The sequence below is a fragment of the Kalmanozyma brasiliensis genome, assembly GCF_000497045.1.
Source record: "Kalmanozyma brasiliensis GHG001 unplaced genomic scaffold PSEUBRA_SCAF3, whole genome shotgun sequence".
NCBI lineage: Eukaryota > Fungi > Basidiomycota > Ustilaginomycetes > Ustilaginales > Kalmanozyma > Kalmanozyma brasiliensis.
This window is the reverse complement of record NW_015961970.1, coordinates 902,361-927,184: the sequence shown is the minus strand read 5'-3', so window position 1 is coordinate 927,184 and position 24,824 is coordinate 902,361. Positions and strand designations below refer to the sequence as shown.

Below are 24,824 nucleotides of genomic sequence, written 5' to 3'. Positions count from 1 at the left end.
CGTATCAAATGGACAGGATCAGCATCCTATCTCCTTTTTAAAAGATGACGAGTCGAGCGGTCACATACAAGTGGCGGCCATGCAGGTGTTGACCATGATCTCAGAGGTGTGGACGGCCATTTTCGTTTGTTGCTGTAGGAGGTGGTGGTTGGGAAGGATGTCGTCTGACTCGAGCTGCTATCGCTCGAGCCCTCCACAGCCCAATGCAGGACGGCTGATTAACCGGCAACTTGGCTCCTGCCTGCGAAGTTTTTAGGTTTGCAAAGGGTTCAGGAAGACCTTCAACTTTCTTGGTCACACTTCTGCCACCTTAACTTGCCCCGACGACGACATTCCACCAAGCTTCACTCATCACGACGACGATCACAGCCTCTCGGGCAGGACTCAAACCGCCTCGCTCGCAAGCCGCACCCACCCATTCGCACAAACACCCATCTCAAAGAATTGTCAACTGTTGTTTCAGCAGCAGACATGGTCGCGAACTCACAACGAGCCTCATCACGGCCATCCACGAAGTCCAAGTCCTGCTCACACACCTCCTCTGCATCCACATCAACTCCCAAATCCACATCCCGAACACCATCGCTGGTGCAAACAAGCGCGAAGAAGGCATATAAGCACACTGGCAAGCCCAAGAAGACGTCCAAATTTCGCGACCTGGAACGACGTGAGGCGCTCGACTCGCAGACCACCGCGCTCTTGGCACAAGGAGGCATAGCCGGCAAGGACGAGGAGAGGAAGCAGGAAGATCCCTTCTCGTACGGTCAAGCGTCGAACGCGGACAAGAGGCGCACGAGACGGCAGGTGGACGAGACTGCGGCCGCGCTGGATCTGCTGATGAAGTCGTGAGGCGAATTTCGAGTCAGGAAGGATCGAAGAAGGAGAGCAGAGAAGGTGCCGAGGAACGAGTGTCCTGTCGCATTCCTCGTCGAGCCGCTAGAGAGCTTTGTAGCGTACCATATATACCCAGAACCTCCGACCTTCTCCATTGATAGCAGCGCATCAGCGGACCTATCGAGACCTGGAAGTGCCGATTCGCAGAGTGAGACGGCCTCATGGTCACTCTCAGAGCCTTGCGTAGACAGCTCTGAGCTGAACGTAAAGAGTGAGCCCTTCCGTAGTCACACGATCCACGGACGAGGTGGTCTGCATCGACGTTGAGCAAAATGCCCCAAAGTGTTAGGACGCAGCAGCAAATAATCTCACCAGCCCAAAATAAATCCCGGCAACCGGAGACAATCTTTTGAGGCAAGAAGGAAAAGATTCACACTTTCGACTCTCTCATCTGATCGTCACCGTCATTCTTCTCACTCATTGAGCATCCTCATCGCTCGCATCGATACGCACGCTCCCATTGCTACTCGAGATCTCGCAGCTCCGATACACACACCGGCTTTCATTGGACACGCCGTCGATCAGAGGTCATCGACCATACGAAGCGCCACGAATAGTCGACATCCTCTACATCCCAGCTTGACAGATTTCGACAGACACTGATCATGGTCGTTCGTCTCCGCCTCAGCCGTCAAGGCACGCGCAACAATCCGTTCTACCATGTCGTAGCGATCAACGATTCGAAACCACGCGATGCGCGGCCGATCGAGAAACTCGGCGAATTCGATCCCATCCCTCGTGCGCCTTCTTCATGGCGCATACCCACACCCTTTGTCGGCACAAGCCCCACACCCGGCAATGGGAGCGTTATGACTTCCGGATTGGAGGAGAAGAAGCAGGATGAGGTGAAACAGAAGAGGTTGGAATGGAACGAGGAGAGGGTGAGGCATTGGCTCAAATTGGGTGCGCAACCAAGCAAGCCCGTGGCGAGACTGCTGGATCGAGCAGGGTTGGTTCCGGATGGCGTGCATTATAAGGGGATTTACAGACCACCACCGACAGAGTTGATGAGGGGGAAGAGCGGGACAGAGAAGAGCTAGGAGTCAAATCTAAGTTTTGTATCACTTTGATCTTGGTCGCACTCGCAAGTCGATTCGCATTCATTCAATCCTCGTGCGCTTCCATTCGGACGCTCACACAGGCTCTCGCTTGAGAACTCGAACGTAGCTGCATTGCAAATGTGGAACCTGAACAGAAGAGAAGGGTTGCTACAAGCAGGGTACGGGAACAAGAACTCCTCCGTCCATCAATCGCGGCTCTGGTTGTTAAGAATGCGCAAGATGTTGATGAACAGATTGACGATATCCAAATAAAGACTGAGGTTTGCCAGCACCCACTCCTCGGCGCTGAGCCTCCTCTGAATCAGCCATGTGTCGTAGACGATGTACAAACTGAAGATGACGCACCCAGCGCCGGCCATGATGAGGTCGAATGTCTGGTTGTATGGCAAAAACACGCCTACGAACCCGACACCGACCAACACCATGAGACCGCCGAAGAGCCAACCGCCGAGACTGCTGAAATCCCACTTGCTCTGCAGGGTGAACAGGGTGAGACCGCCAAAGGTGAAGGCGGTGATGACCATGGCTTGGAGGACGATCTTCTGGTCGACGTACGTGATGACGGTTCCGAGACTGATGCTCTCCAGCACGGTGAACAAGCTCAGCAGGATGATGTTGGTGGGATGAGAGTGACGTTTGAAGTAGAGGAAGCCCATGGTGACGAGGCTGCCGATCATGGGGACGATGAACGCCCATTGGTTGGCCTGCACCCACGAAGCAATGCCCTGGGTGGTCATCACGCCCGCGATGACGGTCGTGCCGAGGATCTGGAAGAACAGCACGCTGTAGACTTTGCGCAGGAACATAGCGCGGATCTCGGGCGAAGACTGCTCGACGGTGACGCCAAACTTGAAGTCGTCCGGATCGCCTTCCTCTTCGACATTGCGCGGGGCGGTTGGGTCCGCAGCACCGTATGTGGGAGCGGGTGTGTCGTGGGTAGGCACGGGTTGGTAGCCTTTCGGCGCCGTATAGGACGGTGGTGCGGCGGGATAGCTGCTCGACATTGTTGCGTGTCGATAGGAAGGGGTCGATGATGGTGGTGGTCCGGTAGCAACGGTGGCCGACGGCGCGGAGAGGTCTAAGCTGCGGGCTGAGCACGTTGATTGAAAAGTGGAGATTTAGCGGGATTGCGCGCGGCTGCCGGCTGAGCAAGCAGCGAAACCGCACAGCCCCTGCATAGGCTGAATTGAGTCAAGCTCAGCCTTTTTCGAAAGATCGAGAAGTCGCACACACCTAAATTTGGACCCTGTCCGCGCACACCTCTTCTTGCCATCTATCAAGCCACACGACGCCTTTCATAGGACAAATTCTATTGACTGCTGTACAAGCGTGTTCGTCCGTCTATCGTCCAGAGAGGAGCTGCAGCACGTTACGAGGATCGTAGTGTCTTTTGTCGGGACCAAATTGTTTATGGCTTTCGTCGCATCGCCGCCGCCGCAACTGGTGGCAGCCTTTGTCGATCGCTAGCGCTCAGTTGTACACCGACTTCCACTTGCTGATGGGAGGACGGGGCAGCAAACCACCGTGCGACTTGACGCCGTTGATCCTGTGGTAGGCGTTCAGGTTCTTGTGCAGCGTGAACTGGAACACCGAGCTGCCGCCCTCTCTCGCGACAATGACGCTCGACCAGAGGAAGAAGCTCCACATCCTGTACATGTGGTCGCCGTACTTGGCCACCACCTTGTCCTTGTTGCTCTCCCAGTTCTGGGCCCATCGCAGGATGGTAGCTGAGTAGTGGACACCGGCGACGTCGACGGATCGAACTTCGAAGCCGGCCTTTTCGAGGTGGTTGACGACCCAACCGAGCGAACACGAGGCATCGGCGCCAGGGAAGACGTATTTGTTCATGAAGAGACCCCAGTTGAGGTCGTGGAACTGCCACGTAGGACGCAGACCGGCAACCTGGAACACAAAGACTCCATCGTCGTCCAGCAGGTTGTACACATCGGAGAGGAACTTGTCATAGTGTCGGATGCCGACGTGCTCGGCCATCTCGAGCGAGATGATCTTGGTGTAGTGGCCGGGTTGCACGGGGATGTCGCGGTAGTCGAGGTTCAAGATGCGCGCCTGGCTGGCGTCGATGCCGTTCTTCTTGAGGCGGTCATTGCCGAATCGCGTCTGCGTCTTGGCGAGTGTAACACCGGTCACGTCACATCCGTAGTTGACTGCAGCGAAAGTGGCGAAGGTGCCCCAACCACAGCCGATGTCGAGCACGCGGTCCTCCTTCTGCAGGTCGAGCTTGGAGCAGACAAGGTTGAGCTTGTTGTCCTGCAGCTCCTCGAGCGTCTCGGCCTTGTGCGGGTCCGAGATGATACCCGAGGTGTAGATCATCTGCGGGCCAAGGAACCAGGCGTAGAAGTCGTCGCCACGGTCATAGTTGTCCTGGATCTGCGTCTGGTCCTGCTTGGCAGTGTGCATGACGACATCGGGGATGAGGTTGAAGAGGACGTATTCGAAGAGCTTCCAGGTGAACTGCATGGAGCACCAGTCCCATCGCAGCTCGAGCAGCTCGTTGAGCGGCATCTTGGGCTCAATCTTGGCGGCAAAGTAGGCGTCGTGGAAGACTTGGTAGGGAATCTTCTTGTCGCCGTGGTACTTCTTGCGGAGTTCGGGGTCCTTGATGTCCATGTAGAATTCGAGAGGCTTGCCGGGAAGAGTCACCTTGAGGTTCTTGCGAGGGCCGTAGGTGGACATGACGGTCCAGTAGCCGATGGCCACGGGAGCGCCAAAGAGGGCGCAGAGAAGGAAGTAGCTGAACCATCCGAACCACTGCGGGTTGACGAAGGGGATGAGACGGAGCACGACAGCGGGAGTGAAGAAGATGAGGAGGGCGAGGTGAAGGTTGCTGAAGGTTCCGTTGCCTTCGGCGGGCAGAGTCGCGTTGGCGATCGAAGGGTAGTTGGTGAGCTTGACCTTTCCACCAGGAGCGTACTTGACACCAGCCTCACCGTTGGCTGGGGCAGCAGCAGCGGCAGCACCGTTGCCAAGCTTCAAGCTGGAGCTATCGGCGGTAGCAGCGGCAGGCTCGGAATGAGGCACCGCTACGGCAGCAGCTGGAGCCGAGTCCACGATCCTGGAGCTCGAGTTGGAGGCCGGGAGACCACCATTGTGGGGTTGGTCGACAGTCTCGGTGACACCATGCGAGTCGAAGGAGAGGTTCTTGGTGAGGCGCTCGTAAGCTTCCGCAGCCGGGTCCGTCATCTCGAAGAAATGGTGTTCGCCGCTCGATTGCAACGAAGGAGGGGAAACGGGATGGAGGAGGGGAAGGCAAGAAGGAAGACGCTCAGACTCGACTTGTGTCCAGATTGTGTGATCTGAGCGAATTGGAAGATTGGGAGGGCAGCTGCGCACGGGTCTAGGAAACAGAAAGCTTCTCAAGCCTCACAGATGAAGAAATGCGGGCGCGTGCGGTGGTTCTTCCCCTAGCCGAGCAGGAGCGAATCACAGACCTGCCGGATGTCGAACGAGAAGAAAGCTTTGTGAGCTCTGCAGCGTGGGCCGAGCAAAGGAATGAAAAATTGACAGCGAGAAGAACTGCAGATCAGCTCCCGCTCCGCAGGAAGGAATCCTACTCCAACACCGCGTCTAATTTCTGCGCTGAGACATCCGAAGGGCCATAAGCATGCACAGGCTTGACTATTGATCGAAGCGCCTTGCAAATGAAGTATCCATTGTGCGCTGTTCATTGAGGTGCAAACATCAACTGGCGCTTTGGTCTCGAACCCTCACACAAGCTGAACGACAGCGCTAGCCTCGCAGTGCAGAGTAATGCGCAGAGCATGGAAGGCTCGGCCAGGTCACTCCTCCCGACCGACTGCAAGCGCGGGCGATACGCAATCGATGCTCCAATCAGCGTCGATGCGGCTCAATGAAAAAGATCGCGTTGTTAGAGCTAGGTTGTAGTAGATATGAAAAGGATCTGTTTTACTATGTTCTCATAAAGCCCGATCGCAGCTATTCGATATTCGCCCGAGTCAAAGGGTCGCCACGAGGACCGGAGGTGCGGACCGGCCGTGCAGCTGTGGCTCGAGCTGCGAGCTTGCCTTTCGCCCGTTCGCCATGGCTTCCTCTCCACTCCCCCGCGGGCGAACCTCTTTCTCTCGGTTTGCAACCAACTCTACTCCCGCCAACGCTCTGCGCTCGGGGTCAGCCTTGCTCTTGAGTCGAAAGCCGATTCATATCTGTGCCAAAAGGGGCGAGCTGAAATCTGGTGGTGGGGGGTTGTCGAGACTCGTTTGGGTTTGTGTGTGGGCAAGCTTTGGAAGGAAGCGAATGCCGTGTTGCTTTCGCCGTGCATCTGGCAGATCTCGTGTGATGTGGGCGACGTCGGCGTGAGGGCGAGCTATCGGATAGCAAGGCTGGCAGGTTGAGCGTGAGGTTGCCGAGTTTGGGCGTGGCTGGCAGAGGCTCGGTTTGCCCCACTTGAGACCCCGCCCTGACCATCCCATCCCCGCTCGAGCTTTTCTTCTTGCGCAGTGTCCGGTCCGCTCTCCATATATCTGCTCCACTTTTCTTCTCGTCATCCCTGCTTCCCACCCCCTTTGCTATCACCCTTGGATCCTCGACCATTTCCTCCTTCCCACCAACCCAAACTTATCGCAATCATGTCCAAGCCTCAGGTCCTCATCTGTGGCACCATCGTCCACGCCCACGACGAGCTCAAGAACGACCTCGGCTCCGTCGCAGAGATCCTCGTAAGTGATGTCATCATCCAGCGTTCTTCTTCGCTTCACGCACACTTTGCTGACCTTTGACGCTTCTGTTCTCCACCTTGGTCTTGACCGTTATCAGCACCTCGACACGCCCTCGCGCAAGGAGTTCTTCGACGCCTGCTCGTCGGGCAAGTACGCCAACATCGTGGCCATCTACCGCCACAACGACTCTGTTGACAAGATTGGCTTCTTCGACGCCGAGCTGATCAACGCTCTTCCCTCGTCGCTCAAGTCGATCTGCCACAACGGTGCGGGGTACGACCAGATCGATGTGCACGCTGCCAAGGCACGAGGAATCACGGTTTCTCACACTCCCGCCGCTGTCGACGATGCCACTGCGGACACGGCCATGTTCCTCGTCCTCTCGAGTCTGCGTCAATACTACCGTGCCGAACTCAACGCTCGCGCCGGGAAGTGGAAGTCGGGTCTCAAGCCTGCGCACGACCCCGAGGGAAAGATCCTCGGCATCATTGGCATGGGCGGCATTGGTTCGGCCCTCGCCAAGCGCGCCTCGGCCTTCGACATGAAGATCATCTACTACAACCGCAACCCCAACCCCAACGCCGATGCCTCGTACACCTACATCTCGTCCCAAGAGGAGCTGCTCGCCCAGGCAGACGTGGTCTCGCTCAACCTGCCGCTCAACAAGCAGACCGAAAAGTCGTTTGGCGCCACCCAGTTCGCACAGATGAAGGACGGCGCCATCCTCGTCAACACCGCCCGCGGCGGCGTCGTCGATGAAGAGGCCTTGATCGACGCCCTCAACTCCGGCAAACTCTCCAGCGCCGGTCTGGACGTTTACCCTGCAGAACCCAAGATCGACGAAAGGCTGGTCAAGATGGAGCAGTGTGTGTTGCTGCCCCACATGGGTACCGAGACCGTCGAAACGCAGAAGAAGATGGAGGTGCAGGTGTTCGGTTCCATGAAGACCGCGCTTGAGACTGGAAAGCCTAGCTACATTGTCAAGGAGCACAAGTAGACACTCGAACACAGACGCACAATGCACAGTTTACAGTTTCTCATGCTCTTTCGTGTGATGGCGCGAGAGCGAATGACATTGCCAATGTGATGGAAGGGTGAGGCTTCAGTTCTCCTTGTCCTCGCTGTCGAGCAGGGAAGATCGTCCAACAAACACAGCCGACGTGCGAGGCTTGAACCCGAATCCGCCTGTGATGGAAGGCCTCCTAGTGCCCACAGTACCGATCTTCGACCCACCTTCCATGCTCGCTTGAACCGACGCATTGTTTCCAGCCCTTTCTGAGAACGCCGACGTGCGGGGAGCAACGGCCGTCCTCGGCAGCCCACCGATCGACAGTCGACTGGCCGTGCTGAGACTGGCACGCGGCACTAACATCCTTGTGCGCGCTACCGGCGTTTTCCCCTCCTCGATGTGCGGTTGGGAGGTGCTCCTTCGCATGCCTTGCACTGGTTCGACGGTGCGTGCGGCGGCAGTGCGAGCAGTGGGCGTGACGAGGGAGGCTGATCGCACGGTTGCGGTGCGCGCGGTGGGCGTAGCTCCCGTGAGCGAGGTGCGAGGTCGAGCGACACTGCCCACGCGAGAGGCCCCCACAGCACCAGCAGAGGGAACGGGAGCAGACGACCGAGGAGTGGGAATCACCGTTCGACCGGTCAGCGAAGTGCGCGGTTTGGCGATCGTCCTTGTCGCCGCAGAGGGCGTCTTCATACTCGGCGACGAACCTGTCGTCGTGGATGTGGATGCGGCCCTGGCCCGACCCGGACTGGTTGAGCCGAGAGAAGGGAGCGGCGGGATAGGGTGAGATTGTATGATGGCAGATGCAGCCAGGGATTCCCGGCGGCGCGCGGGCCCGGAGACGGGAGGTCGCGAGGTGGTGAACGTGCTCTTGCGTCGACTCCGCATGGGTGTTTTGGCTTCGGCCGTGTCGGTGCTGTCGAGATGAATTGTCGAGGAAGTGACTGCGGTAGTCGAGCTGGAAGACAACCCGCTGGACGCACTGCCGGAACGAGACATTGCAGGCTCCGCCTTGACAGTGGAGATGCCCGAGGCTCGCGGCTTGAGCAGTCTCGATGTGGCGGTGGGCGTCACCAGCGAATGACGTGGAGCGATACGGGAGACAGGCTTTGTGACTGTTGCTGAGCCGATGGATGGCCGAGTGACAGTCGGCGATCCAGATCTGGTCGCAAATGTGCTTCTGCTGGTGGTCTTGTCAACAGCTTTCCTCCCTAGCTGCGCCTTCCTAGCAGCTTCCGCGGCCCACTTTTGCATGTTCTGTGTATCTCGCTCGTAATCTTCACCCTCCTCGTCGTCGTCTTCCTCGCCGTCAATGCCTCTTTCCTTCTTGTTGGTGGTTTGCTTCGTAGCGAGGTCCCTCTTCAGCAGGTGAGATTGTGAGAGTGAGAAGGAATTGCCGAGCAACAACGAAGCTTCCGCACTTTCATCCATGAGATTCCCACCGATCATGCTCGCATTTCCCATAAAGCTGCCCGTCAGATTTAGCTCGATCGTGTCGTCACCTGCAGCGTTCTTCACCACCCTGCCAACACCCAGAGCATCGCCCCTCTTGCGCGGAGACCTCGGCTTGATCTCGGCGACATCATCTTCAGGTACCACGCTGCATCGTGGCTTGGCACGGCCGAACTTGGCTGGCGAGCCTTTCCTTGTTGTGGAGCTGGCGATGCGGGCTTTCGCACGGGAGACGTCGAAGCTGTCGTCCACAGTCACGTCAGCGACTGCGGCGAGGAAGCTTGCATCTTCCTTGAAGATGAGCTCTTGGGTGCCAGTGGTGTCCAGGTTGAGGGTCAGGTCTGAGAGCTTTGCGCTGGGGCTGCTGGACGACGCGAACATGGAAGGTCGCATGCGAGGTGCTCGGCTGCCTGCCGATGCCGTGGCCGAAGCGGGCGAGAGCGGGGTCGAAGCATTTTTGCCATCGCTCGCACCCTTACCAGGCGAAGAGGAAGAGCTGATGACGACGGGTCGACGTACGGGCGAGTCACGGCTGAAGTGTCGCGATACAGCCGAGTCAGTGGATGCAATTCTCGAAGGGGAAGTGGTGGGCGAGCTCCTGTAGCGGAAGAGCGACGCTGCTACGGGTGCTGCATCTTTAGCGACTTGTTTCGACGGCGATGAGAGGATGCTGCTGCCTGAAGCCTTGCGTGGCGACTTCGAGGGTGATGCGGGAGGAGGTGGCATCTTGATCGAGTCAAACATGGCTGCCAGCGCTGCTTTTTCTGGCGACATTGGCTTTGTGCTGCTCGGCTGTTTGCGCTCTGGCGATTGCAGCATCGAGCTGAGTACCGCTTTCGGCTCTGCCAACGACTCCGTCATATGATCTCGTTCTGTGAGGATCACTGGTGACAGAGCATGCTCGTTGGCCACAGCGAGACTCGGAGTCACCTCCGTGCTTGTTTCGGTCGGACCGAATACCGACACATTCGGGCTGTCCGGTAGCGGCACCAGCGCAGCCTCGACATGCCTGTCGGCCAGCCTTGATGCTATTCCAAGCATCCGTTGGCTTTCGTCCGTCATGGTCGAATGCGATGTGATGATGGTCGGAGTTGTCAAGGGTTGGTCCCAAGATGAAAGCCTAATATGCACCTAGAATAGTAGAAAAACACTTGACCACCAGTCCAACACTCAGACTGCGCGAATCCCACCTCTCCGCGAGCCAGTACACGTGATTCTACCCTTTTTTGGCACCCCGATAAGGGTTGCCCCGATCCAGACTGGATGTGGAGTAAAAAAGGCGCCTGCAGCAAGGCGCAGCTGAGGACCCTGGATTTCGCGCTTATGCATACAGTCAGCGACCGAAGCCGAGTCCTCCATGGCTCAGCCTTTCAAAGGCATACCTTCCCGACCATCATCCCTGTAGGCGCGAGTCGCGATGCCACCAAGATAGCCCTCGCAATGTGTGGCAGATTCGCAAACGCCCAACCCATCCCTCAATACCGGGCGGCGGTGCATGACGAGCTCCCGGACTACCAACCTCCCACGCCTGCACCGGATGCGGACGACTACACTCCATCACACAATGTCGCCCCGCAAACACGCTCGCCCGTCGTCCGCCGGGAGCTCTCGTGGGAGCGCGAGCGACGACTTCGCACCGTCAAGAACCCCTCCGCTGAAGACCGCAAACATCAACTCATCATCCAGACGATGAAGTGGGGTCTCATTCCACGTTTCCACAAGACCCCTCCCAGCCACGGCGAGGCGTATCGAACCATCAACGCGCGCGACGACACCATCCTGTCGCCTCAAAGATCGATGTGGCACACGCTACTGCCCGCTCAGAGATGTGTCGTGTTCGTCCAGGGCTTTTACGAGTGGCAGAAACGCGGATCGGGCGAAGGCGAGAAGGTTGAGCGCATTCCGCATTTCGTCGGCATGTCAGAACCGGGTCAAGGGCGAGAGGATAAGAGTGGGCAGGGAAGGAGGCTCATGCCCCTCGCAGGACTTTGGGAGCGCGTGCGCTTCGACGGAGAGGACAAGCCGCTGTACACATTTACGATCGTTACGACCGCAAGCAACAGCCAGCTCGGGTTCCTGCACGATAGAATGCCCGTCATCCTACCCGACGAAAAGGCTATTGCGACGTGGTTAGGCTTGGACGCCGAGCCAAAGACGGAGGCAGATGTCAAAAAGGGCGATGACGTGGATGACACCTGGAGCTGGGAGGTGGCCAAGCTGTTGCGGCCGCTGCAGAGCGAGTTGGAGTGCTACAAGGTGCCCAAGGAGGTGGGCAAGGTGGGCAACAGCGACCCGAGCTTTATCCTGCCGATCGAGGAGAGAAAGGACGGCTTGAGGGCGTTCTTCAACAAGCAGAAGCATTCGAAGACGGAGCACGCTGACGACGAGCCTGCAGCCGCCGGCAAATCTGATACATCTGGCGCGGTCAAGCAGGAAGACGACTTCCACACGCAAGACAGCGACTCGCTGATGCCTTCGTCCGGCGACTCACAGGCACTGCTAGCAGCACAGCAAGCGGAGGCAGAAGCAGCCCTTGCCGAAGTAACAGCACGAGCCGAGCAGGAAGCGCAAGACCGAATGCTGGCGGAGAAAATGCAGCGCGACTTTGCAGAACAGCAGGGTGGGGCGGACATGACTCGCAGTGAGTCGATTGTCAACATTGGCGAGTCATCAGGTTCAGAATTGTCGTCTCAGGAGGCTGTCAAGACGCAGGACAACGACTCGATCGAAGGTGACGAAGTCGGCGATGGCTTTGGCGTGCCTGAAGGCGAGGAAGCCGCATCTGACACTGAAGATGCAACATCGAGCAGAACAAGGAAGCGAGCTGCTCCAACGCACAGCCACGCACCGAGCAAGCACGCACGCACATCACCAACACCAGAGCTAGCCACGGAGCCATCCAGTCGCTTCTCACCAGACCCCTTCAATCCGCCTCTCTCGCCGCCTCGCCCGAAGGGCGGCTACAGCCGGCGTCTCAGCCCTGCCTCTGGTGGTGGCATCCACGTCAACGCACGACGCGGCAAGTCACGCGGCAAACCACACGAGCCTTTCCCACAAGCGCCGCCGCACACGTGGAAGAGTCCACCGAAGAAGGAGCGCGGTCCGATAGATGACATGCTGGCAAAGCAGAGGGAGGTAGCGGAGCGCGAGAGGAGGGACGAGGAGCGCGCATGGAGGGCTTTGAGTCCGACACGAACACGGCCGGAGGCGCAGGGAGGGAAGGGGAAGGAGACGGGAGGGTCGCCCGGGAAGAAGAATAAGGTCTCAACAACAACCAGCCCGGGTAAGGACATTCGGTCGTTCTTCTCACCGCAGAAGAAGGCTCCTTCGAAAACATGACTCAATGTGGACAATGAAAGCATTCTGCCATTGCGCTCGAAACGATGTTGATGTGAAAATTGTGCCGATCAATTGGACGCACCACCCTGCCCACCCTGACCAGGCCGTTTGATGGCGATCGGCGCACCAGCAGCCCGCGGCTTCTTCGCCCCGCCCTGTCCACCATCACCTGCATTGCCACCCGCATTACCAGGCAGTCCTTGAGCAGAGAGCTTCCTCTTGGCCCCAGCCGTCGCAGCTCCACCTCTTCCACCGCGAGCAGCACCGGCAGCGATGCGTCCTCCTCTTCCTGCTGCAGCGGCTCCACGGATCGACGCCACGGTGGTTGGAGTCGGGCTTGTTGCAGCGCCAGCCGCGCCAGCCGGCCCCGTTGGGATGGGTCGTGCGACACCGGGGCGTGGCGTGGGACGACCAGCTTGTGCGGCGCCCCGACCAAACACGCCCGGTCTTGTTGGTAGATTGCTAGCAGCACCACCAGCAGCGGCGGGAGCACCACCCGTCGGCGCACCACCCGCACCAGTCGCGGGGACCTCCTCTCCCTTCAGAGCCGCAATCTCGGCCGTAAGCTTGGCGATCTTGTTGTCCTTCTGCTTGATCATCAGCGTGTTGCGCAGGTTGGCCTCGTTCTTGCCCGCCTCGAAGCGCGATTTGGCGCTCTCGTCGTACTGCGTCTTGAGCTCCGCTTCGCGTGCAGCGATGGCGGCGGCGATGGCTTCCTGGATAGCCGACTCGCGTTCGTCTTCGAGCGCCTTGAGTCGTTCTTGCACTTGCGATTCGACGTCGCCCGAGGGAGCGGTGGATGCGGACAAGGCGTACTGCGCTTCGAGCGATGTACGAAGCTGTGATAGCTCTTCGGCGTGGGCTGCCTTGAGGGATGCGATGTCGGGGTGGCCCCCTTCGCTGGCAGCAAGTTGAGCCTCGAGCTCGCGAATCCGAGTCTCGGCAGCTTGGAGCTTGGTTTCGAGCTCTACGACCCGCAGACGCAACGCCGCGAGCTCCGAATCAGCTTCAGCACCCCCAGTCTCGGCGGTACCGTTGCCAGAAGCAAGACGCTCTTGGACCGCCTTCTCGATCGCCTCGCCGTTGTTCTCGGCAAAGTCCTTCTTGAGCTGGGCGATGGTGTCGTCGCGCTCCTTGACTTCGGCTTGAGCCGCGCGCATGTCGCGCAGGAACTCGCGGCCCTTTTGCAGATGCTTGTCGCGAGCAGCCTCGGCTTGTTGCTTTTCGGTCTCGAGTTGGGCCTTGACCTCGTCGAATTCCTTTTGCGCTTCGGCAACGGCGGCTTGGATGGCTGCCTGCTGGTCGGCTGATGCTGTGGTTGTTGCAGCTTCGCCCTCGGTATCAGGCGCAACAGCCGCGTCCGTAGCAGCAGGGACTGCCGCCTCGCCACCCTCGACAGGCGTTTCAGAAGCTGCAGACGCCGTAGCCTGAGCCTGCTCGAGTTGCTGCTTCAGCATATCCCTCTCGATGGTGAGCTGAGCAACTTTGCCCTCGTGCAGCGAGATCGCCTCCTGGTACTTGGCTGCATCCTCCTCCTTCTCCTTCTGCAAAGCTGCCAGCTTTTCCTGGGCCTCCGCAACCGCCTTTCGCTCCGTGCCGATCCTCACGCGAACCTGTTCCCTCAGCTTCTCAAAGTTCGACTTGGACGTGGCCAGCTCGACCTTGATGCCTTCGGTGGCAGCCTCGCTGTCCTTCAGCTTGATCTCCATCTCGTTGATCTTCTGTTGAGCTTCAGCGCGCTGCTGCTCGACCTTTTGCATCTCCTCGTTGATGCCGTGAGTTTGAAGAAGCGACTGAGCTCGAGTCTGCCATCGCTTGCTGTCCTCACGGAGAACGTTGAGCTGGGCCTGCGATGCTTCCAGCTCGATCTGGGCGTTTCGCAGCTGCTCGCGCACGGGTTCGAGCTCGGCGTTGGCAGAGCGCAGTTCCGATTCGAGTTGAGTGATGCGAGCGTCGGCGCGGCTGGCGCTCTCTTGCAGCGTGCTGTGATTTTCGCGCAGCTCATTTAGCTGGTTGATCTTCTCGAGCAGCTCAGAGTGCTGAGTCGCGCTGCTGGTGGACGAAACGTTCTTGCTCCTCTCAGTGTCGAGCTCGGAACGTGTATCGGCGAGAGTCTTATTGACGTGCTCTAGGGTCTGCTTGAGTCGTGACGTTTCTTGCTTGTTCATCTCGATCTGGAGGTCGACGATCTCCTTCTCGCGTCGAAGGTACTTGACCACTTCTTGTAGCTCGTCGAAACGACGCTTCATGAGCGAATGCGCCAATTCAGAGCCTGAGGTGCCGGGTGCCTCTTGCTTGACTTCCACGGGTTGCGATGGATCGAGTGCGGAGGTCGCTGCGGTGACTGCTGCTTCTGACGCAGGTGCAGCGACACCTTCGGCAGCAGCTTCGAAAAATTCTCCTGCGGCCGGCGCTGTCGTGTTGACGCTGGAGTTCTCAGGCTCTGCCGCCGTAGCAGGAGCCGTCTCGCTCGATGCAGGTGCTGCGTCCTTGGCTTGCTCAATCTCCATGTTGACGTCAACCGAGGGCAGCGGCGCTGCTGCGGCCTGACGCATCTGATCAGCTTGTGCGTTGACGGCTTCGAGATGAGTGTGCAGAATCTGGTTCTGCGTGGTGAGGTCGTCAATTCTGCGCTGCAGGTCAGCCTTCTCGCGTTCCAGCGCTTGGCGCACCGCGTCCCAGCTCGCCTTCTCGCGTCCCCACTCCGCTTCCGACAGATCCTTGGAGCTGCGCAGCGTACCAGCATCCTGTCGAGCCTTTTTGAGCTGTTCGCGGACCTCTGCAAGGTCGGTGGTGAGCGTCTCAACCTGCTTGGTGACCTCCTCAAGCTTCTGCTCAGCCGCTTTGGCAGCCTGCAGGTGCTTGCGAACTTCGCCCTTCACATCCTCTTGCTCGGCGCGAGCACGCTCCTCGACTGTGCCGAGTTCTGTGATGGCGTCTTCGAGTGACCTCTTCTCCGCCTGGAAGGCAGAGCGTTCGGTCTCGAGCTGCTCTTGCAATGCTTGCAGCTGACTCTGAACGGAAGACAGTTGAGACGAGGTAGTTGCCGCCTGTTGCTGCAAGGCCTCGATCTCTGCGTTCTTGGCGGACAGCTCCGAAGATGTGCTAGCCTTGAGCTGTTCGTGCTCCTGGCTCAAAGCAGAGAGAGCGGCGTCCTTGTCGGCAACCGCGGCTGTCGCTTGTTCCACCTCCAGCATGCTCTTGCGCACCTCCAGCTGTGCAGCAGCGCGACCAGCCTTGAGGTCGGCCAACTCGATCTCCAGCTGCTCTTCCCTCGACAGCTGGACGTCAGCTTGGGCGCGGAAAGCAATAGGATCACGCGAAAGCTGGTCTCGGCGCTCGTAGATGGCGAGCTTCTCCTGTGTAGACTCGAGCTGGCGAGTCAAGTCTTCAACGCGGAGTTGTGTGTGATCCGCGCTGGTGCGGGCGATCGCAAGCGCTTCTCGAGCATTGCTGAGCTCTGAGCTGGACAGGTCGATGCGACTTTGCAGGTCCTTGGTCTCGATCTCGCGGCGCAGGCTGAGTTGGCGGTAGAGGTCCTGCTCGGCGGCAAGTCGGTTGCGCAGATCTTGATTGATCTCATCAAGCCTCTTGACGTCTTGTTCGAGGCGAGATTTGGCATCACCGCCACGTTGCTCCAGCTCCGATTGCATGGCTTGCGTAGTGCGCACGAGCTCCTGCAGATTGTTTCGTTCTACTTGTGTGGCACTGATCTCCTCGAGAAGCTTCGACTCGGAAGACTTCCAGATCGCCTTCTCGGCCTGCAAGTTCGAGACCTGCGTGCGCAGCTGCTCCAGGCTGGATTGCGACTGGATGAGCTGCTCTTCCAGCATCTGCACAGATACCTCTCGGCGTGTCAGGTTCTCTTGAAGCTGCGTAGCCCGCCTCGACGTGTCGTCGAGATCCGTTTTGGTGAGCTCATACGTCCTTTGAAGGTTGTTGAGCCTGTCGTCGGCAGCTTGACGGAGAGCTTGCTCGCGAGCTGATGTCACCGTCGTCTTGCTCATCTCCATCTGCAGCGACCGAAGTTCTTCGCGGTAGCGTGACAGCTCGGCGTCGGTCTCGATCTTGAGGCGTTCGTGTCGGGATCGCAGTGCCTCGTACTCGGCGAGCGGAAGACCAGTGCCAGCGGTGGCTTTGGTGCTCGACGTCGCCTCTTCGCCATTCTTGACATCGCTGCTGCGTCCACCTGTCGAACAGAGCTGACGGAAGAGGTCCCGCTCCTTGCTGACTTCTTCGATCTTGTAACGCTCCTGTCGCACTTCATCCTCGAGGCGTACGATCAGCTCGCGCGCCTCGTTGACAGCATCGTCCTCTTCATCGGCGAGGCGCGCCTTGTAGTTGCGCTCTTCCTCCTCCATCTTGGCGCCGAGTTGACGCGTCACTTGGAGCAAACGGGCGTTCTGGCTGCAGAGCTCGGTCAAGGAGCGGAAAGTGACAAGCTCGCTGGTGATGACAGCTTGAGTGTCGGATTCAGGCAGGCTCTCGGGAAGTGGAGCGATCGCATCCAGCTCGGCGAGGAAGCTGCCGTCGTCCTCGAGCCGTGCGGCGGCGTCGGGATCGTCACGCACAATGACGGCCTTGGTCAGCTCGCGCACCTGGCGGCCAAAGTCGGCGAGTTGCTGTGACATGAATCCGTTCTCGCGGGTGATGCGTTCCAGATCGAGCTTGAGGGCCTGTGCCTCTGATTGCACGGCATCTCGCTCCTGCGAGGTCGTTGCGACCTGGGCCACCATCTCATCAAGGTCAGTAGCAAGTCGCTCGGTTTCTTCGCGTTGCGCCTGCAGCTGAGGAGCCCTGTCTTGCAGCTCGTCCATGACCTGAGCGAGGACCGAGGTGAGACGGCCCGTCTCGAGCTTCTCCCTTCGCAGCTCCTCTTGTGTCTTCGCGAGCTCCATGTAGATCTGACTGAAGCTCTTGCCAGACTTGCGGATGCGGTTGGCGATCTCTGCAGTGGGTGAGATGCCGAAGGCGTTGTTGAAGGAAGCAGCTGTGCCCATGAGGCCCACGCGTCGAGGGGTCGAGGCCGTGCTGCGGATGTCAAAGTCGGCGCCAACATCGCTCATCGTTTCGAGCGTCTGATCAAGAAGGGCATCGCCGTTTTCGCGTTGGCCTTGACCGATGCCGACGCCTTCAGCGAGACGGTCCAGTGCCTCGGAGAGCTCCTGGTTCTCCTTTTGGAGGGCTTGACGGAGGCCAGCTTCCTTTTCCATCTCTGCCCAGGCCTCCTCCTCCCGAACACGGCATCTTTCCAGCACCTCTTCCCACTGGTCTTCGAGCTCGACAATTCGCTGTGAGGCGTGCTCGGCTCTCCTCTCGAGCAGCTTGACGAGCTGACTCTGGCTGCTGATTTCGGAACGGAAGGAATCCTCTTGCGATGCGAGGCGAGTCGAAAGCTGCGCCGCATTGTCGGCGGTCTGACTGAGCTTGGTGCTGGCTTCGTTGTAGGCCGTCTGCAAGGAATCGACCTTGGAGCGGGCGACGGCGGCCTCTTGCCCGGCAGCGTCGAGCTCGGACTGGACGCGACTGAGCTCAGCACGCTTGGCTGCGCGGAAGGAGGCCGAGGACTCGTTGAGCTTGAGGAGCTGCTCGTGCGCCCACGCGGCGTCGTTCTTGGTGAGCTGGATCTCCTGCTCTAGGCCTTGCAGCTTGAACTTGGCGATGTTTTCTTGACTGCGCGATTCTTGAACAGCAGTGGAGAGGCGAGAGATTTCTTGACGAACGTCACGGTTGGAAGTGAGAAGCGCGTCGATCTCTTCGGCCTTGCGTGTGCTTTCTTCGCGCTCGCGCTGGAGGCTGGCAAGGATGTCGCGCTTCTCCTGCTCGGCCTGATCGAGCCTGCCGCGGACCTCGGCAGCCTGTCGCACACCGCTCTCGGTGGAGCTCTTGAGGGTGGTAAGCTGGGCACTGATGCCTACGAGCTCGGCTGAGAGTCGGTCCTTTTCGCTTTGGACGAGCTCTTTTGCTCTGCGCTCTGTCTCGACCTCGGCCTTGAGCGCAGCCGTCTCTGCCTGGGACGAGGAGAGCTCTGTGGCAAGCTGCGCACTTCTCTCCTTGGCGGCGTCGTTCTCTCGCTTTTCGTTATCGAGCGAGGTCTGCAGGGAGCCGATCTGATTCTGGAGGTTGACGACTTCGGTCTGCAGGCTGTCTTTGAGGCGTGACGCCTCGAGAGCAGCGATTCTCTCCTGTTCGACTTCCTGGCCGAGCTGGTTGCTCTGCTCTTGGGCTGCCACAATCTGTTGTTGAGCAGCTTGCTGTGCTTCCTGCAGCGTGGAGACCTGCTCTTTCCACGTCAACGCTCTGAGCGCAATGTCGTACAGGTGGACGACGAAATCGGCATTCGGAGACTGAAGGAGCTCGGACGTTATGGTCGGACGTGACTCAGCATCGCTTAGCGTTGTCAAAGCCAGCGTCAGTTGATCGGTTGACATATGAGGAGGAAGCTGAACCTGCAGAGGTGTCAACTTGGTGTGTGTCTCAGTTGCCGTCGATTCGACCGTAGGTGGTGCGGTCGAATCCTGCATTGTGACGTCGGCCGATGATGTGCCTGATGATGGTTCGGCGGCAAGACGGACTCCAGCAGCGTCGGCAGCCGCTAGTATGCGTCTTTGAATGTCCTGCGCATCCGGGACAGGATTTGGGTCTGCCATGGCCGAGTGTGGCCGCTGTGTGAATTAGCGTGCGCCTTCCCTTGCCTGAAGTTTCCTTGTGTCAAAAGATTGTGTCCATGCAGCAACAAACGATTGGTGGGGATTGACAGCGTACCCAATTGGTATAAGGAGCGTGTGACGATGGATGTGGAAGGTTACAGTGTTGAGACGGTGTTGGAAGCTTGGATGGGAGCATTGAACAAGGATGCGGATACGACACGCTCGGATCTTCAAATTGTGGATTTCCGCTTTCAGCCTTCACGTGACGATCCTGATAAATCAAGGCAGCAGAGCGGCAGAGCGTGACTGGGAGAAAGTGTTGGACGGTCGAGCCAAGTCTTCTCCAGCGCAGAGCATGACAAGGACCCTTCCGCAAGTGTTGAAGTGCGGCTCAGCCCTCCCTTTCTACAGTCACACACCAAACCCGCAAGCATTGTCATCGTCTGACCTTCAGCGTATCGTCGCAGTCGGAACAGCCGCAACTCAAGGACGAGCTCGCACTACGTCCACGTCATCTTCGGTCACGCACTGCGGTTGAGGGACAGCTGGACAGTACGGCGTAGGGATCAAGGATGGGTGCGTCAGAATCACGGCTTCGGGTTGACGACTCGAACGAAGCACCAAAGCAAGGTTATCACGTCGTTCGCGTTGCAGCCGGTTCACCTGCGCATCTCGCTGGCATCGAGCCATTCTTCGACTTTTGCGTCGGCATCGACGGTGTCGCGCTCGATCCGACCAAGGACGTTGATGGAGGAAGCGATGCAACTGGCCTAGGTGCTTGGAAGAGCTTGGAAGAGCGGGAGGGCACACAGGTCATCCTCAATGTGTGGAACTCAAAACGACAGCAGCTGCGCCAAGTGAGCCTGGTGCCATCGCGGCAGTGGTCCTCTCAACCCTCCAGCAGCACCATCAACGGAACCAGCTCCCAAGCGACATCACAGCCTTCCTTGCTCGGTCTCTCACTAAGGCTATGCAACCCTTCGCAGGCACTTTCCCACGTATGGCACATCCTCGAGATCCTCGAAGGGTCACCTGCCGAGTCGGCCGGTCTCGTGCCATTCGGCGACTTTGTCATTGGTTGGCCCGGTGGAGTCCTCTCGTCAGAGGGAGACTTCTACGAGCTGGTCGAAGCGCACACTGACCGTGCACTGCGGCTCTACGTCTACAACTCGGACTACGATCACACCAGAGAAGTCATCATCGTACCCAACAGAGAATGGGGCGGAGAAGGACTACTAGGCTGCGGTGTCGGATATGGTCTTCTGCATCGCATCCCAAAACCACAAGACCAGCCCAAGGCGCCACCAGGCCTTTCGGCTCAGGAGGAAGAGGACGAAAGTGTCTCAGAGGACCAGATGAAGACGCCAAGGATAGGCGGTCCCCCGTCTGCGTTCGCAACTCCAGCAGGCAACTCGAGATTCGACGAAGACGAGTTCAGCACTCCTATGGCCAGCTCTATCAACTCGAATACAAGACCAGCCCTCTCAGCAGGAATGCAAGGTCGTCAGCTTTACAGCAACAGTCACGACGAAGACGAAGACGAGGACGACTACGAGGCGAACCAGTCCGGTGTCACGGTCAGCATGCGTCATGACGAGGAAGATGACGAGGACGACGCGGGGAATATGGCATAGAGATGGCTCCTCTTATTATGTCTTTCAGCTGCATGGTCACTACTTCAGCTTAGGTTGCAATCGAACGACAGCCATCGCATAACCGGTGTGACTATCAATGGGAGTGGTGTGCGTAGTCATACATCACGATGCCGAGCTGTCATAAAGACCCGGGAGCCTATTCCTTCTTGAGAGGCTTGCGAAGCGAAGCAAAGAAAGGCGGCGTCTCGAGGCCCAGCCTTCGCTGCACCTCCTCAGCCCACACGGTGAAGAGACCAATTTTGTGATCCAGCTGCTCCACTTGAATGCGATGCGTCTTCTCGCGCCTCCACGCCTCGTCCGTCAGGTCGTGGCACATTTCTCGCATCGTCTCGAGGCGCTCCGACAGGTCGTTGGCTTTTAACTTGAAGCTCGCCAACTCGGCCTCCATCTCGTCCAAGTGCTTAGCCGGCTCATGCTTCTCGAAGACGGGCGTAGGGGCTGTCTCGACGAGATTGGGCTTGTTTGATGCAGTCGACTCCTTAGGCGCAGCAGACGGGAACATGAGCTCAGCCATGAACTCAATCTCGTCTGCCTCTGAGCTCGACTTGGCGTCAGCTTTGACATTGCCTTTCTGTGCCCTTTGCGAGCGCAGCTGCTCGAATAGAGCGCGGTTCGGCTTGGCTTTGCCGCCCTGCGTGGGGTCGTCCGACTTAAGAGTAGGGCAGGTCTCGGTAGCTGCTCCGGTCGACAGACCGGCAAAGTTGTCGTCCCAAGCAGCGATAAAGATATCGTGCAGATCCTTGAACTCGTCCGAGATCGGGTACGAGTACTTGTCGGCATCCGTCGCCAGCTTCTTTGTGGGCATGGAACCAATTCTGGTCCTCTTCAGCTTTGAGATAGCCATGCTGCGCTTGATAGGCTCCTCAGGCGTTTCTCGAATCTGGCCATTGGTGGCAATGTACAGGTCCGAGACGGGGAGGAGATGATCTTCTTCGTTGTCTCTGACAGTCTTGTATCCTGTCTTGTGCTCCGTCAAGACGCTCTGCTCGGCGTCGATAGCCACTTCGGACTCGAGGCGTGAGAATGCGTCGACAGCAGCCTGATCGGAAGCGCCCGCAGAAAGCGACGACTTGCGATCGCGCTCGCGAATGGCGAGGTCAACATCGCCGATCCAATCCTCGCGAGCTTCGGTCTGTGCATCGGCGTCCTTTGCGGATGAAGCTGCCGTCGCGCTTTTGCCAACAGCAGTCCCCGTAACCGTGCCGGGAGGAGCAGCGCAAGAGGGGCCCACCACACGCTGCCATTTGAGCTGAGCAGTTCGAGTGTTTGGAGCCGAGTCAGATGCCTTGCAGCGCGACCAGGGCTCTGAAGCCTTGAAAGCTAGTCCATCGGTGGAAGCGGACGATATGTCATCGTGACGAGTGACCTTGGACGGCTTCCAGCGGCCGTATTCGCCCAGGTCGGAGCCGCGACGCCCCTCTCGAGATCCGAAGAAGAAGCCTGTGCCATGAAACGGATCGAGCACATCGGCCCAAGCGTCTCCGAACGAACGCTGCGAGCTGCCAGAAGCAGCCGCCTCGGCATCCTTGCGGTCTTGCTCCTGGATGAAGTTGCGTCTCTGTGCAACCGCTCGTGTGGCTTCTTCGAGCTCGCGTTCGATTTGGCGACCAATCTCACCGCCAGCTTTACCCTCTCGGAGCGATGCGGCGACGAGGTTCTGGACGCGACTGGCGGCCATGGCGTTGATCTTGGCAAAGTCAAGAGCGACGCGACGCCAGGCACGAGCGTCGCGATAGGCCATGCTTTTGGCGCTTTGAAGACGATTCATCGTTCGTCGATTGCGCGCGAGGGCGCAGATAGCTGCGGTCGTTGCAGCTCCGAACAGGCAGAAGGTGAAGGTGGTAGTCCGTACAGCAGGTGTTTTCTCCGGCTCCCTGATTTGGCTGGGAGTGGAAGAAGCGGAAACTCGCGCCGATACTGGTCGGCTTGTTGAGTTGTCGTCCGAGGCGGATGAGAACCAAGATGTCAGGCTTTCAGGCAGCACACTTGCTTGTGATGGACCAGGATACGATCTGGCGCTCTTGACGTCCTCTGCCGATGCTTGATCAAACAGCGAGGTCAGTGAGGGCGGGATCGAGGACCGAAGTGAAGAGGCCACGTCGGCAGACCAGTCCGAGATGCTTGAGAACAGTGAGCTTTCGCACTCTGCTTGACTCGTCGGCGCAGGCGAAGGCTCGACGTCACGCGTCTGGCGAAGGGAAGATTGGACGTCGCAAGCGTGATGAGGAGAGTGAGAGAAGATGTAGCAGTAGCTCAATAGCATGTGGAGAGATTCCAGACCCAGGATGTTGGGAGAATGGCTGAACAAGGAACCAATGGAAGACGAGACGAGGGAGCATAGATGGCGAAGGCTACTGCATATGCTATGAGCTCGGGCCTAATCCTTGAGAGATAGTTACGGCAAGCGAAGATAGCATTGGCCTGTGCGGCATGTTCTTGCTTTGGCGCGCAAGTTGACAACTACAGATAGCGATGTCAGGGCGGGACGTTCGAAGCACGGTCTGACAAGGTGAAAGCACGCGAAGCGCTCCTCTTAGCTCAGCTCGCTGTCAGACAGAGCTCACTTGCTGCTTATCGCTGAGAGGAAGTGCGGGGCAGACAAACCTCGCATCATGCGACCTCGCCGCAGAACCCTGGCTGGACCCTGGCTGAGCTTGCGTCCTCAGCTGAAGAGACTGCTCTGGTGGCTGAAGGTGGCTCGGGCCATATGGGCGAACGGCGCCTAAGTCGGCTCGAGCTGCAGCAAAACGCTCAGTTGCGCCATATCCCTTGGACCCTGCTTTTTGGCGCGCATCACAGACGCGGAAAAATCATGAGGCCCTATTCTTGTTCGGCGTAACAATGTGGTCAAAAAACCTCCCTCTGGATTCACGCTCGTCTTTTCACCCCTTCGCCTGCAGGCTCATGCTGGCCAAATCGGGTCGAAATGCCTCCACTGTGCAGTCGTGCGTCTAGACTCTCCTCCAAGACAGCCCGCCGATTCAGCCAGCGCCTCTCTGAGCTCAAACAGGATCGTCTCGGCTCGCGTGCACGGTTGGCCAACCAACTTCCCCGCACTTTTCGTCTTACTGCTTAACTTACAGCGACTCTCTTCGTTCAGACCATCCTCGATCTTAGGACGACCAGCTCACGCTACGGACAACTCTACCACCACATCCACTCCACCGAGGCCACTCATAATGTCCAAGCCCGAAGACCGAATGAAAGACGAGGCCGTTCAGGCTCTCGACTCGCAAGAGGACCTCGACTGCCCTGGATTCGAATCGAGCCGCGTCTTTGCGCTCTCTGCCCAGCTGCTGGCCAACCCTCCTGCTGGCTTCCCTTCTCGCAAACGCCTCGTGCGATCCCTCAAGAGCGTCTACCTTTTCATCATTCAGCCTTCTGCCGCCATCGACCCGTCCAACCCTCGCACCAAGCCTGTCAGCGGCAAAGCGTCCACCTCGGGCGGCGCTCTTCGACCTGCTCTGTGGTACGCCGATATGAAGACCAAGGGTGTCATTGGTCGAGGTCAGCCTTCGACCACTGTGCTCGGCCGAAAGCGCAGGGCCGATGTTGTGATCGAATGCCGAGACCGCGACTTTGTCGATCTGGCCACTGGAAAGGTGCAGGCTCAGCGTCTCTACAACGAAGGAAGGGTAAGTAATCACCAAGACCTCAGTCGAGCACAGACGCGGCATCGCCGAAGGTCGTGACTTTACTAATGACACATCAACTGACCATCTCTTCTCCTCTCATCGGCTCTCCCTCTCATAGATTAAGATCAAAGGCGACCTGGATCGCGCCCTTCGAGTTGCCACCTTGATTTCCCACGAGCGCTCCAAGATATACGGCACTACCGCTCCCGCGCCTGACACCGAGACCAAGGTCGCAGCTGTCGAACACCAGCGTGAAGGCAACGACGCCCGCGACACTGACTATGGCTCGGGTGCTCCTGCTCCTCTGCCGGACCGCGCAAGGCTTTAGCGGATGTGGCGTAGCCGAATGTGCTGTCTGTATCTGACCCTGGTCCTAGGCTGCAATGACAATGTGACGCTTCCAGTACGAGTACGGCTGCTAGCACTAACTTTGCA

General features: G+C 58.5%; 11 protein-coding genes across 11 annotated transcripts; 6 read left to right on the top strand and 5 right to left on the bottom strand.

Annotated features, from left to right (window-relative positions):
• Positions 1 to 471: 471 nt before the first annotated feature.
• PSEUBRA_004220 (uncharacterized protein) lies at positions 472 to 849 on the top strand (the record flags this gene model as incomplete). Its single annotated transcript, XM_016437793.2, has 1 exon — positions 472 to 849. The coding sequence occupies one exon, from the start codon at positions 472 to 474 to the stop codon at positions 847 to 849; it is 378 nt and encodes a 125-aa protein (XP_016291320.2).
• A 650-nt stretch (positions 850 to 1,499) lies between these two features.
• Positions 1,500 to 1,934, top strand: PSEUBRA_004219 (Ribosomal protein S16; the record flags this gene model as incomplete). Its single annotated transcript, XM_059465249.1, has 1 exon — positions 1,500 to 1,934. One exon carries the CDS (start codon positions 1,500 to 1,502, stop codon positions 1,932 to 1,934), a length of 435 nt encoding a protein of 144 aa, XP_059321500.1.
• A 206-nt stretch (positions 1,935 to 2,140) lies between these two features.
• Positions 2,141 to 2,959, bottom strand: PSEUBRA_004218 (Bax inhibitor 1-related; the record flags this gene model as incomplete). Its single annotated transcript, XM_016437774.1, has 1 exon — positions 2,141 to 2,959. One exon carries the CDS (start codon positions 2,957 to 2,959, stop codon positions 2,141 to 2,143), a length of 819 nt encoding a protein of 272 aa, XP_016291319.1.
• Positions 2,960 to 3,425: 466 nt separating this feature from the next.
• Positions 3,426 to 5,156, bottom strand: PSEUBRA_004217 (Mycolic acid cyclopropane synthase; the record flags this gene model as incomplete). The annotated part of the gene is made up of 1 exon (XM_016437768.1): positions 3,426 to 5,156. The coding sequence occupies one exon, from the start codon at positions 5,154 to 5,156 to the stop codon at positions 3,426 to 3,428; it is 1,731 nt and encodes a 576-aa protein (XP_016291318.1).
• A 1,403-nt stretch (positions 5,157 to 6,559) lies between these two features.
• PSEUBRA_004216 (D-isomer specific 2-hydroxyacid dehydrogenase, NAD-binding) lies at positions 6,560 to 7,646 on the top strand (the record flags this gene model as incomplete). Its single annotated transcript, XM_016437783.1, has 2 exons — positions 6,560 to 6,649; positions 6,747 to 7,646. 2 exons carry the CDS (start codon positions 6,560 to 6,562, stop codon positions 7,644 to 7,646), a joined length of 990 nt encoding a protein of 329 aa, XP_016291317.1.
• A 105-nt stretch (positions 7,647 to 7,751) lies between these two features.
• On the bottom strand, positions 7,752 to 10,172 carry PSEUBRA_004215 (uncharacterized protein; the record flags this gene model as incomplete). Its single annotated transcript, XM_059465248.1, has 1 exon — positions 7,752 to 10,172. The coding sequence occupies one exon, from the start codon at positions 10,170 to 10,172 to the stop codon at positions 7,752 to 7,754; it is 2,421 nt and encodes an 806-aa protein (XP_059321499.1).
• Positions 10,173 to 10,550: 378 nt separating this feature from the next.
• Positions 10,551 to 12,449, top strand: PSEUBRA_004214 (Protein of unknown function DUF159; the record flags this gene model as incomplete). The annotated part of the gene is made up of 1 exon (XM_016437779.1): positions 10,551 to 12,449. The coding sequence occupies one exon, from the start codon at positions 10,551 to 10,553 to the stop codon at positions 12,447 to 12,449; it is 1,899 nt and encodes a 632-aa protein (XP_016291316.1).
• Positions 12,450 to 12,517: 68 nt separating this feature from the next.
• PSEUBRA_004213 (Tetratricopeptide, MLP1/MLP2-like protein) lies at positions 12,518 to 19,099 on the bottom strand (the record flags this gene model as incomplete). The annotated part of the gene is made up of 1 exon (XM_016437769.2): positions 12,518 to 19,099. The coding sequence occupies one exon, from the start codon at positions 19,097 to 19,099 to the stop codon at positions 12,518 to 12,520; it is 6,582 nt and encodes a 2,193-aa protein (XP_016291315.2).
• A 572-nt stretch (positions 19,100 to 19,671) lies between these two features.
• Positions 19,672 to 20,733, top strand: PSEUBRA_004212 (GRASP55/65 PDZ-like domain protein; the record flags this gene model as incomplete). The annotated part of the gene is made up of 1 exon (XM_016437782.1): positions 19,672 to 20,733. The coding sequence occupies one exon, from the start codon at positions 19,672 to 19,674 to the stop codon at positions 20,731 to 20,733; it is 1,062 nt and encodes a 353-aa protein (XP_016291314.1).
• A 157-nt stretch (positions 20,734 to 20,890) lies between these two features.
• On the bottom strand, positions 20,891 to 22,495 carry PSEUBRA_004211 (uncharacterized protein; the record flags this gene model as incomplete). The annotated part of the gene is made up of 1 exon (XM_016437776.1): positions 20,891 to 22,495. The coding sequence occupies one exon, from the start codon at positions 22,493 to 22,495 to the stop codon at positions 20,891 to 20,893; it is 1,605 nt and encodes a 534-aa protein (XP_016291313.1).
• A 1,438-nt stretch (positions 22,496 to 23,933) lies between these two features.
• PSEUBRA_004210 (SCP2 sterol-binding domain protein) lies at positions 23,934 to 24,717 on the top strand (the record flags this gene model as incomplete). Its single annotated transcript, XM_016437785.1, has 2 exons — positions 23,934 to 24,389; positions 24,508 to 24,717. 2 exons carry the CDS (start codon positions 23,934 to 23,936, stop codon positions 24,715 to 24,717), a joined length of 666 nt encoding a protein of 221 aa, XP_016291312.1.
• Between the last annotated feature and the right edge of the window lie 107 nt (positions 24,718 to 24,824).